The sequence below is a fragment of the Alexandromys fortis genome, unplaced genomic scaffold (genome assembly GCF_014885135.2).
Source record: "Alexandromys fortis isolate MF-2015 unplaced genomic scaffold, M_Fortis_MF-2015_v1.1 scaffold_143, whole genome shotgun sequence".
Taxonomy (NCBI): Eukaryota; Metazoa; Chordata; class Mammalia; order Rodentia; family Cricetidae; genus Alexandromys; species Alexandromys fortis.
Genome location: NW_026068044.1, coordinates 24,656 through 38,040, shown reverse-complemented (window position 1 = coordinate 38,040; position 13,385 = coordinate 24,656). Strand labels below are relative to the sequence as shown.

The window sequence follows — 13,385 nt, the reverse complement described above, 5'->3', positions numbered from 1 at the left end:
AATAAAATAAAGATTTATTTTATGTGTATTGAGTGTTTTGCTGGCATGCATGCCTGTGCACCAACGGCTTTGCTGATGCATGTGGAGGTCAGAAGGCATCAAATCCCCTAGAAGCAGAGTAAGGAATGGCTGTAAAACTAACACATGAGTACTAAGAACTGAACCTGTGTCCTCTGAAAGAGCAGCAAGTGCTCTTAACCACTGACCCGTGTCTTCAGTAACAACACTTAATTACCAATAAGTTAAATTATCACATGACCATCAGATGAGGATTTGCATTAGTGTGGTATCAACAGGATGGGAGAATTCCTGTTTCCTTTCAGGAGAAAGAAAAAAGGACTGCAGAGATAGCTCAGCAATTAAGAACACTTGCTGCTCTTCCCAGATGAGTTCTCAGCGCCCATGTCAGGAGACACAAACACCTGCAACTCCAGCTCTAACAGATCTAACACCCTCTTCTGGACTCCGTACATACCTACACTCACATGTCTATATCCACACACAGACACGGATACATACACAAAATTAAAAACTAATAAAAGCACACCTTGTTAAAAAGAAAAGCAATCAACCTAGACATGGTGGAGTCCACCTGTAATCCCCAGGTGGGATTACTCAGGAGATGGTAGGTCCAGGGCACTTGGGGTTACTAAGGTATGGAAATCCTATGATAGAGGGGAAAGAGCATGCAACCCAGCAGTTATGGAAACTTAAAAAATAAAGGATTTAAAAAATAATGAAAGAATTCAAGTTTGCTAAGAGCTCAGTTTTTGGTTGTCCAAATAAAGCTAAGTGGTACGGCTTGATTTCTCCTGGACCCAACTGAGAGCAGGAAAAAGTGATCCCTTGAGAACAAAGTCCTCCAGATTATCAATCCTTTGGACAGATGGTGAGGCACAGCTACTGCTCTATCTACACAGGAAATAAATACAAATGGACATTGCTTACTTACCAAAATTATCACGGGTAATTTCTTTCCTGCTCGTAGTTGTAATAACAAACTTTTCTTCAGATGAAATACCAATTGTCTATCCAAAATTTAAAAAAAATATATATTACATAAAGGAAATAAATGTACTATTTACATTTGCAGAATGTGCACATACTTATACTACAGCCTTGCAACAGCTACTATACTTACTCGTCTAGGAAATAAATAACTCAGCATTTTTAAACTTTGACTTTGTAAAATTAAGCACTCTATGCCATGTAAATTGCTTAACTTTTCTGCTATTTGCTAAGAACACATGTGACGATCACCAGATAATGAAAATGTGATATATACACAGTAGAATTTTACTCAACTATAAAGAAAAGTGAACTTATGAAATTTTCAGGAAAATGGATGAAATCAAAAAATATGTTAGTGGCATAACTCAAGCGCAGGAAAACAAACACGTGTTTTCTTTCATACATAGTTCTGCTTCAGATCTGTAGGATTTCTACAATTAGTCTGGAGTGTCTGTGGAGGTTCAGGAAGCCAAAAAGGGTCCCTAAGAGGGAGGGGACACGGCCCTGAAAGGAAGGAAGAGAGTACAGAACATGCATGACATGGAAATAGAGGGAAAGCGGGAGTTAAAGGTCTATGTGGGGATGGACAATGAAATGAGGTGAAGGAAGGGATGGAAGGTTTGCTAAACAACACTAAGGATGTATTTTAAAACATAAAGTCTCATAGAACCCAACTACTTTGTATGCTAATTACAAATATATCATGTACTGTGGGTGGTGGAACACACCTTTAATCCCAGCACTTGGAAAGCAGAAGCATCCAGGCCAGCCGGGGCTATTCAGTGAGATGAGAATGAAACACTTTCTAACTGGGTTTAAGGCCCACTCCACAAGATGAAACCCTTATCAGGGCAAAGAACTTGTGGCTAAATATGACATAGCCCCTGGAGGATCTACTATTCTTCCGCTGAACTGACATAGTGTTAAACTGTCTTTTAATGAGTTTATATCTCAACCCTCATCAAAGAAGGTTCTTCCTGTGGTAAACAATGATTAACACTAACCCACAGGTGATCAAGGTACAGAGGGTAAGAGACTATAGATGCTCAGCCCAAGATGGTCCATCTACATCATACCTAGTCTTCTCAAGGTTCAGGGATCACTGAGCAAAGGGTGCAGGTGGCTACAAGGAAATAGTATTTTCCAGATAGAATAAAGCAGCTGCACACATGATCACCTACTAATTGTAAAAGAATACACCGGCCTACACAAGCCAAGCCAGCCCAGCATGGAAAGGGGAGGTAAGCATTAAGTCCTTCCCCTGGCTGAAGTGGTAATGATGATTGACAGCTGCTAGGAGAGGAAGACTCAGATTGAAGGTTATAGCTCCTGTGCTCCACAGCAGCTAGCCCCAAACCCAAAAGTTTACAGGGAGCAAAAGTGGACTTGATGAGTTAAAAACAAACAAACAAAGAGGACACAAAATTGGGTGAGTAGGGAAAGAGATTGGATGTAGTCAAAATTATCTAAATTATCAAAGAACAGGGTGTGTGTGTGTGTGTGTGTAACATGTAATTTGTTAAGAATATTTAAGGCATTCGAACATCGGTACCCTGAATAGAAGGATAATGCTTCCCCCAGAAGACATGGGTTATTAAGAGAAAATCTCAGTGCCAGGCAGAGGTTACCCTCCTACAAGCTAATAGTCAGGGAGGCCCCAAAGTCTATTGGTGTTTCTCTTACTTGCCCACCATAACTGGATGTTAAGACCCTATTACTGAAGATGCAACACACTTTGGTTGCAGAACAGAGATCAAACAGGAAGTGACTGGGAAACTTCCTTTCTGATGGTGAGCTTTCATAGTGTCAGTGGATAGGAAAGTCACAATGGACTCACCCGAAGTTGACTCCACATGGAACAATACTGACCTGCCAGACAATACATGCCATCCGACACAACAGTGGTAACACTGCTTCTGAGGGGACCTGAACCCTCCACAGGAGGGAATTCATGCCTAGTACTGTAAATGACTTGGGAGGTCACAGGATTTAGGGGGGGGAGCAAACCTATTGTATTAAATGGACATGTTGTCAAACTGCCTTCTAAATATCTATGTTTATACTCATGGCCAGAAAAGCTTGTTTTTGCAGTAGGCAGCAGTCAATGACGAGATTCATAATTGGCCAAAGTGCTGAGAAAAAAGTGACTATGTTCAGCCCTGCATGGGACATTTCTATCAAGGCTCCACAGCCTCCTGACGGAACATACTGGAGGAGGAAGCAAAATGCAAGAGCTGGAAGAGAAAGTGCTATGAATAGTTATTTACTGGGCATGACATAGTCATTGCACACAGCAGCTAACCTTACCCGCATACGACCTCCACAGAAATCAGCCAGTGAACATTCAGTGTGGATAAAGGAGGAGCTGAAAGGCTCCACCCATAACTAAGGAGCTACTGGGAAGGAGGTGTGGTTGGTGGTAGGTGACTCATGCTCTGGAAGCAGCACAACTGGATTTGGGGAGTTAGACTCGAGCATGGGAGGGGGTCAGGTCAGTCAGGAGGTACAGGGTAGAGGGAAGGAAGATTTAGGCTGGATAAAATCAGGATACATTGTATACACATACAAAGTTGTTAAAGAACAAATTAAAAGATCTTATGAGAAAACTCAGTAGTAACTAGTTGAGCCATTCTGGAAGGATTAACTTTTTTACATTTATTATTTAATTCATTTATGGGGGACATGGCACATGTAGGGTGTCAGAGAACAACCTGAGAAAATCATTCTCTGGGGCTGGAAAGATGGCTCAGTGGTTGGGAGCATTGCCTGCTCTTCCAGAGGTCCTGAGTTCAATTCCCAGCAACCACATGGTGGCTCACAACCATCTGTTATGGAGTGTGGTGCCCTCTTCTGGCCTGCAGGCATACACATAGACAGAATATTGTATACATAATAAATAAATAAATAAATAAATAAAAAAGAAAATCATTCTCTCCGACCGTGTGGCTCCTGAGCATGAACTCGGGTCCTTAGGCTTGGTGGCAACCACCCTTGCCTACTGAGTCATCTCAAAAGCCCTTGGTTCATCAAGAGGAAGCACCCAAAGACACACTTTTCATTACATTCTATAAGGAATCACCATATTTGAAACAAAGCATTAACAGAACACCTACTCTATATAAATTAGATATGTAACTATGTTGGAAGCAAATAGGTATTTCATCGCACTAAGGTATGAATACGTAGGCTACAGGATATCTAAAGCCTGACATCTTCCTAAAAGCATTACTAAATAACTAAATGATTAACTATAATAAAAATATTGTTTAAAAAAGTAACAATGATAATATGAACTGTAAAAAAACTACCAAAAAACACTTGGAAAGGTGAATTAACACACTCTTATTTAAATTAAAAAGAAAATACATGTATTCCTGAAATGAAACACAACAATGAGCAGTTGAGAGAGAACTCCCCTTGGGTGGTGACAGACTATTTTCTAGAACAAACCTTTCTATCTAAAGGTGTCTAAGAAAACTTTAAATTATGGATGAACAAATCTTCCATTATTACAGAATAATTACTTTTCTCAAAGATGTGTGTGTGTTTAGCCTCAAAGGCCAGTCGATGACATCAGGTTCTGAGGCTGGAGTTGCAGGTGGTTGAGCCACCCATGGGTATAAGGAACCAATTTCAGGTCCTGCGGAAGGGCAGCAAGTGCTCTCTTAACTGCTGAGCCACCTCTCCAACCCCTCAAAATTCTCAGGGTTATTTATAGAACTGGGATGCCACCCCCTAAACCACTTCTTTTTTCTTTAGTACCAATTATGTTTCATTTTTAAGCAATGTGTTTTTTCATCACCAAGGGGAGGGAATGTGGCTTTATTTGTTTACTTTTTAAAAACAGGGCTCTCATTTGGCCCAAACTTGCAACAATCCTCCTGCCTCAATCTCCAATTACAATGATTAAAGGTGTAAACACCACCAATCTCTCAGTTTAAAAGGTGCTCATTAAAGAATCCCGGCTTGGACTAGAGATTACAGCTCTACTGCTACAGACCATCTTCCTGCAGGGGACCCTAGGTTTAAATCCGCACGTGGTGGGGTTGGAGATCTAACAAATAAGCAGAGGACAATCAAAATAACACTATCAACAGATGAACCACCCAATAAGATACCGCGGCTCACACTTGTAATTGCAACCGAGGATGAGACAGGAGGACTACTTTAAATTGGAGGCCATCCTGGGCTAGAGTGATGTCAGGCAAGGCTGAGTTATAGAATAAGACACCATCCTGAAAATAAATAAATAAATGCAGGTAGATAGATAGAGGAAAGAGAGATAGATAAAAATCGGGTGTTGGCAGATATGTTATAATAGAATTTAGGAGTCAGAAGCAGGCAAACTGCCAGAAAACCCAGGCCAGGCCAGCCAGGATTACATAGCAAGACCTTGTCTAAAACAAAATAAAACAGGAACATTAAATCAGAATAGAAGAATCCAGCTGAAACCACTCAATTCCCATCAAATCTAAATTAAATTTAATGACTTTCAGTTGAAATCTAGATTATAAGATACATATGGAAATAGGTAAGTCATTTAATACTGTAAGACCAGGGGACAGGTCATGTTAATACCACAAAATTAAGAAACAGTATCTTACCCATGTAATCCCAGCATTCAACATTCAGAGAAAGGTCATCCTCAGCTATACAAAAGCTACCCAAGAACACAGGAAACTCTGTCTCAAATACAAACCTAGAGCCAGCGAGATGGCTCAGCTACTAAAGGTGCTTGCTGCCAAGTCAGACAGCTTGAGTTTAATCCCCATGATCCTCACAGTAAAAGAAGCCAGCCTCCCCACTTAGCAACTCTAGGTCAGTGGGAACCTCTGTGTGCTGGTTTGAATAAATATGATCCCCATAGACTCACGTGTTTGAGCGCTTGACCTACGGAGAGTGGTACTATTAGGAGGTGTGGCCTTGTTGGAGTGGGAGTGGCCTTATTGGAGAAAGTGTGTCACTGGGGAGGTGTGCAGAGTAAGACACAGTTCAAACGGGGTGATAGAGGCGCAAACCTTTAATCCCAGTACTCAGGATGAACTCTGTGAGTTTGATGCCAGTATGGTTTACAGAGCAAGTTCCAGGACAGGCTCCAAACTACACACAAAAAAAACTTGTCTCAAACAAAGAAACAAACACAGTTCACTTCCTGTTGCCTATAGATCAAGATGTAGGACTCTCTCAATTACCTCTCCAGTACCATGTCTGCCTGCACCCTAACATGTTTTTTGTTTTGCTTTGGTTTTTTGTTTTATTTTGTTTTGTTTTTTTGAGACAAGGTTTCTCTGTAACTTTGGCACCTGTCCTGGAACTCGCTCTTGTAGACCAGGCTGGCCTCAAACTCACAGAGATCCGCCTGCCTCTGCCTCCCAAGTGCTGGGATTAAAAGTGTGTACCACCACTGGCCGGCTTCACACTACCATGTTTTACACCACGATAATGGACTGAACCTCTGAACTGTAATCAGCCCCAATAGAATATTTTCCTTTATAAGAGTTACTATGGTCATGGTATCTCTTCACAATAACAGAAATCCTAAGACAATTTACAACTACAAAGTATTATATGTATCTAAGTATTTCATGCACTATTCCCATGAATCTATTGTTTTTTAAGTTTTCTTAAGAATTCTTCTAGAGCCGGATGGTGATGGTACACACCTTTAATCCCAGCACTCAATTGGCAATTGATGGGTGCTGGGGAAGAGGTCCCTGACAGACTGCCCATGCTCCAGTCATGTAGTATTAAGTAGGCACTGAGTATATTTTTAAAAGAAAGGTAGCACATTAAACGGTGAAGGGCATGGAGAACTGGAGGAGAAAGAACGGGGGTGGATCTGACTCAAATTTATTACATGCATTATAAATATTACACAAAATATTTTCTTGTACAATTTATGCATATTGGTATTTTGCCTGCATATATGTTGTTAGGGCTGAAATGATGACTAGTGGTTAAGAGCACTGGCTGCTCCTCCAAAGGACCCAGGTTTAATTCCCAGTACCCTAACAGGGTGGCTCACAACTGTCTACCACTTGAGACCCAAGGGATCTGACACCTTCTGATCTCTGTGATTATCACAGTATCAGGGAAGGAGGCATGCACATTATACATTGATATTAAATATTTTCTTAAAGACAAGGGGTCAAGGGCTGGAGAGATGGCTCAATGGTTAAGAGCATCGCCTGCTCTTCCAAAGGTCCTGAGTTCAATTCCCAGCAACCACATGGCAGCTCACAACCATCTATAATGGGGTCTGGTGCCCTCTTCTGGCCTGCAGGCATACACACAGACAGAATATTGTATACATAATAAATAAATATTAAAAAAAAAAGACAAGGGGTCAAGCTGGACAAGGTGAATGTCTTTAATCCTAGCACTCAACAAACTGAGGACAGGCTGATCTCTGTAAGTTTGAGGTCAGTTTGGTTATACTAGTGAGTTCCAAACCAGTCAGGGCTACACAGACCCTGTCTCAAAAAAAAAAAAAAAAAAAGAAAAAGAAAAAAGAAAAACAAAACACAAAAAAAAAAACAGAATTCAAAATTCAAAGCAGACTTTTTTCTGCTGAATGTGTCTTTTCTGTACCACAATGTTGAAAAATCCTAAGTCAATCATTCACATTCTAAATTGAAGACTGCCTACACTTTCCTCCATTTAAGAGTTTTTAATCTATATTTTAAAAATCAAACAGGGCAGTGGTGGCACACACGTTTAATCATAGCACTCAAGAGGTAGAGACACACAAATCTCTGCGTTCAAGGCTAGCCTGGTATAGAGTGAGTTCCAGGACATCCAGGACTACAATGAAAAAAGCCTTGTCTCCAAAAACAAATAAAACAACAACAACAAAATACCATCCAACAGAAACAAAACCAAAACAAAAAACTCACACACATGATGGGGGGGGGGGGGGGGAGAGATGGCTCAGCAGTTTAGAGCATTGGGAGTGAGGGTGGAGAGATGGCTCAGCACTTGGGTTCCCAGGTCCCACACAGCAGCTCACAACTGTCTCTAACTCCAGACTGTGTCAAGGTATCTGGCATCCTCACAGACATACATGCAGGCAAAAGAGCAATGCACACACAATTTTTATTTAAAAAACAATCATATGTCACATGCCTATGACCCCACCACTCAGAAGCTTAAAGCAGAAGGATCAGAAGTTGGAGAACAACAAAGACTACATAGAGTTCAGGGGTCAGGACCCACATAGGGGTAGGCAAGAACCCACTCCTACAAGCTGTTCTCTGATCTCCATACATGTGCATAATATACCCCATACATTCATAGAAATAAATCTCATGGGTTAAAAAAAAAAAAGGAATATCTTGCAAATTTGAAATCTGTTAGGAGTAAATTTAAAGTGTTCTTGCTCCCCAAAGTAAAAACGCATATATGGTAAATGGTATGATTTAAGATGAACACTGTAGCTATGTCTGTAATTCTAACGCTTGGAGGCTAAGCAGAAGGTCTGTTCACAGTTTGAGGCCAGCCCAGAGTACAAAGCACATACTAAACCACAGCTAAAAACTAGTGTGCTCTGTCAACAAGAGCAGGAAGAAGTGGAGGTAGCAGCAGGAAAAGGTAAGTAACAGTAGAGCAGTGTAAGGGAGATTTTTTTCTTTGTAATCAAACTGATCTAAGCTATGGAGGGTGAGACAGCAGGAAAGTTCACGGCCAGGCAAGACTACACGTGTGTTCCAGACCAATTGTGCTCCATCCGTCACAAACAACAAATGACCAAGTCTGCTGATTTTACTTCTTGTTAAGCTCTGCGCTGGTTAGTTTTTTGTCAACTTGACACAAGCTAGAGTCATCTAGGAAGAAAGGCTCATCAGAGAAAATGCTTCCATCAGATTGTCCTGCTGGCTAGTCTGTAGAGCATTTTCTTATTGCTATGGCAGGACCCAGCCGAGCATGCATGTGTATGTGTGTGCATGTAAAAAGCAGGCTGAAGCCACGGAGAGCAAGCCAGTAAGCAGCACTCTTCATAGTCCGTTTCATTTCCTGCCTTTACTTCCTCCCCTCAATGATTCACTGTGACTGGGATATGTGACCAAATAAATCTTTCCTCCCCATGTTGCTTTTGGTCACAGTGTTCTATCACATCAATAGAAAGCACACGAAGATAACTATGCAATATTGAGGTACTTGATTCAGTCCATCTGTGTAATGGAAACGGTGCCACAGGATATGTAGGGTGTAACAGGCAGATCAAGGGGCTCGGGGTGGCTCCGTGATTAAGGAGCCACCTTGGCCTCCACAGCACAAGACATTCATGTGGTACACAAACATACGTACAGGCAAAACTTACACATAAAAGTAAGTTTTTTAGCAGCTAGAGTGATTTTTAAGTTAGTCTTCCTATCTTTAAACCTAGCTTTTCCTTTTACTAGTTCTCTACTCCCCTCACTTCTGTTCAATCTAACCTTCACCAGCTCTAGAATAAACAAGAAAAAGGAAATTAAAAGAAATATCTTCCTTGGTGTTAAACTGGAAATTAAAAGGGTTATAAAAATCCATGTTTACTGCTAGGCAGTGGTTGCACACACCTTTAATCCCAGCACTCGGGAGGCAGAAGCAGGTCGATCTCTATGAGTTTGAGGCCAGCCTGGTCTACCAGAGCTAGTTAAAACACACACACACACACTTTGTATAGTGAAAAGGAAGCAGAAAGATGGAAAGATGCAACACAAATTATAGGGCTTGTATACTAAATAGCCTTTTAGTATTCAATTTATCTAAGAAAGTTAGACATTTATTTCACGGGGGATAGGGAGAAATGGTATATTTTCAGAGGAAAAGGAAATCTTTTCTTGAAAAGTGATTTAAAAATACTTATCATAAGCAGCATGGTGCCTAACACAGAGACACACCTGTAACTTTTGACACTCTGAAGTCTGAGGCACGAGGAATGCCACAAGTCTGGGGTCAGCCTCGGTTACAAAAAGGAGAAGAGACCTTGTCTCCAAAGATTATTAAGAAGAAAAAGGGGGCACGGGGGTGGTTTGGAGATGGAGCACTGCAGAGTCTGATGACTGAGAAGGAAACAACCAGCTTGTTGCCCTCCACGCAGGCCACAGCACACACAAGGGAGGGAACTTTAAAGATGCTCCCGAAACAATGAACAAAAAAGATATGAATTCAAAAATGCTCATCGTAGCAGTACCAAAAATTACAATTCTGAAAGTAAATTCCAGCTGTCACATGAATAGTAATACTGAGGAGATTCTGTGAATCCTGCGTTAGGATGACACTTCCGTGGCTGGAGAGTGGGCTCTGCACTTAGAGCACTGGTCCCTGAAGAGGACCGTGTTTGGTTCCCAGCGCCCATGCCTGCTCAACAAGACACCAGGCGTGAATCGGTGCACAGAGACACGCATGCATGCCAACACCCATACACATAAAGTAATAAATGACTTTTTTAAAAAAAATAGACTTTCCTGTCAATATTAAATGAAAAAAAAGAAACTAAATGTAAAGCACGTATCACACTGACACAAAAAGAGGGACTCACAGGAGTAATACTGAGGTTCTCTAACAAATTGCTGGCACCTGGAAACATGCAGCAATCCTGGTCAGCCTTGGCTACAGAGAATTACTTGCTGTTTTGTTTTGTTTTGTGTGCGTGGTTTTTTGAGACAGGGTTTCTCTGTGTAGCTTTGGAGTCGGGAACTCATTCTGTAGACCAGACTGGCCTGGAACTCAGAGATCTGCCTGCCTCTGCCTCATCAGTACTGGGATAAAAGGCTGTGCCACCACTGCCTGGCAAGAATCAGTCTTAAAACAAGACAGAGAATCTACCACCATACAGGCATAAATGAACTTCTGAGTTGTCTAGTTTTCTCCTAATTCATGTATCAATTTGTGTTTCCACGTGGCAAGACACTGGGAAGAGAGCTACAAACAGAAGAGAGTTCACAGCTGAGCGGTGGTGGCGCACGCCTTTAATCCCAGCACTCGGGAGGCAGAGGCAGGAGGATCTCTGTGAGTTCCAGACCAGCCTGGTCTACAAGAGCTAGTTCCAGGACAGATTCCAAAACCACAGAGAAACCCTGTCTCGAAAAACAAAAAACAAAAATCAAAAAACAAAACAAAAAAAAAAATTAGAGCGTTCACCTGGCAAAGTCAATCTCAATTTGAATTTTTTCAACAACTGTACAAAATTATGTCCTAGGCCAATGTGTTTCAACATGTGGGTCGGCACTGGTCAAATGACCCTTTCTCGGGGTCTCCTAAGATCATATGGAAACATAGATATTTACATTATAATTCGTAACAATAACAAAAATATAATTATGAAGTAGCGAGAAAAATAACTTTACCAAGCCGGGCAGTAGTGGCCTGCACGCCTTTAATCCTAGCACTTGGGAGGCAGAGGCAGGCGGATGTCTGTGAGTTCGAGGCCAGCCTGGTCTACAAGAGCTAGTTCCAGGACAGGCACCAAAGCTACAGAGAAACCCTGTCTTAAAAAAACAAAAACAAACAAACAAAAAAAGAAACTTTATGGTTGGGGTCACCACAACATGAAGAACTGTGGAAGGCCGAGAACCACAGTCATAGGCCATTCCTAAACTTCTTAAGTCTTCTGGAGGAAAAACGTCAGCTCAACCGTCTTTCTTTTGAAGCTGTTTCTGTGGTTAATTCAGACATTACTATATTCCTTCTTTGAAAAGCTCAGAACCCAGAACTGCGGCAGTCGGGCCTGTGACTTAACAACACTGGACAGCAAAGGCAGGATGATCGAAAGTTCAAGGCCAACCTGGTCAACATAGAGACTTCTAGAGCTAAATGGCAAGACCTTGTCTCAAAACAAAACCCCACAACACCCCTTTCCCCCAAACATATTCACAATCTCTGGCAACAGTAACATCACAAATCCATAAAGCACCTCGCAATTTAAGACAGGTTTTGCTACATAGTTTTTGTTTTTCAAGCCAATATACACGTTCTTTGTTGTCCCTATGGACACTAGGAGGTAGTTCAGGAACTCCCAAGGTTGGCGCTCAGAAAACCAGCAGGACAGCCATGCATACTGAGCTAACTCCACAGTTGCTGTGTAAAGAATTGCAGGCGAACCTTTCTGACAAGAAATGACTACATTGAATCCGGGCTGCCCGGACTCCTGGAATTTCACCACCTCTAACATCGCAATCCTCGTACCTCTGACTATACAGTGGATACAACTCTGCCGACTTGTGAAGTTACAAACTAAAGACAAACGCAGGTTCCTCTGCTACAGGATGATGAACTGCTTGGCAGCGATCAAGCAGTTGCTAAACCCGATAAGCTCCCTCTAACTTCGAGGGCCCTAACGTTAGGCCAGCAGAGGCCCACGGAGGGGCGGGACCCCGTGCTCCCAGGCCAAAGCCAGGCCAGCGGGTATTCCAATGCGAGGGGTGGGATCCTCCGTGTAACGCGAGCTCCCAGTATAGGCCAAGGACGCTGGACCAGGGCCGTCTGACAAGTTTACGGCGGTGACCCACCCTGGCTTCGGGCCGCCTACCCCCACCTCCTCGCAAGCATCCTCCTCTGCCCGGCCGCGTACCTGACACACAGCAGCGCGGAACTCCGCGTAGCCTGCGCGGTTGGAGACCTGCAGTGCGCGCTCCCCGAGCTCCGACTCCTTCCCGCGCCGGTCAAACAAGTACACGGTCCTGCAGCCGTCGACGCCTCCGTCCGTCTCAGAGCCCGCCGAGAGGCCTCCGGGATCGCTGGCGCCCGTCGCTGCCATATTGCAGTGAACACCCCACGGCCCTCCCTCGGGCGCACTTCGCGGCGACGCCCACTCCGCGCGTGCTCTCGGCTCCAGCCGTCCCGGCTCGGGGCCTCGGCGGGCGGCGCAGCACCTCCTGGGCTGCGGCCTGGAAGCAACCCGGGAACCGATTCAAACGCTCTCTTGCCGGGGTGCCCCACGTCACTTCCGCGACCCGCGGAGGCAGGAACGCGCTGCGCGCGCCTCGGAATCGGCTGGCTGCGCCCGTCGCCACCCACGAGAGCCTGGCTCCGTGACCCGAGAGCAGGCCGCCACCGCGGCTAATGCGCAGGAGGAAGAGGGCGGCGGGCGGGACCGGCGAGTACGGCAGGCCGCGGGGCGGGGCGGGGCTTCGCGCGTTTCCCAGGCCACGCCCCCTGATGGGGCGGGGCTTCGTGCGTGTCCTCCTCCCTCTGGTCACGCCCCCGGGCCTCACGCGGGCCGCGGGGACTGGTGACCGCGGGAAGACGGCTCCCAGCGCCTCGGGGCCCCCCGCGGGGGAAGGCGGCTCGCAGGCGCGTCGCCCCAGGGGCTCTCTTGACTCAGGTTCTGGAGTCCTGGTTCCTTCTCACTGCGCCACGCGGTCTCCAGGGCGCGACTGAGTCGAGCGGAC

General features: G+C 44.1%; 1 protein-coding gene across 2 annotated transcripts in view; it reads right to left on the bottom strand.

Moving 5' to 3' along the window:
* The window catches only part of Smchd1 (structural maintenance of chromosomes flexible hinge domain containing 1), a 112,637-nt gene extending 99,584 nt beyond the window's left edge, over nucleotides 1-13,053 (bottom strand). Inside the window, exons 1-2 of one of the 2 annotated variants that reach the window (XM_050166206.1) lie at nucleotides 12,566-13,053; nucleotides 953-1,028 (exon numbers count right to left, since the gene is read on the bottom strand). In XM_050166206.1, coding sequence (XP_050022163.1) covers nucleotides 953-1,028; nucleotides 12,566-12,751 — 262 coding nt within the window. In that variant the 5' untranslated portion in view covers nucleotides 12,752-13,053. The remainder of the gene's footprint in view (nucleotides 1-952; nucleotides 1,029-12,565) is intronic. The other variant, XM_050166207.1, reaches the window with a different exon arrangement.
* Nucleotides 13,054-13,385: the final 332 nt, after the last annotated feature.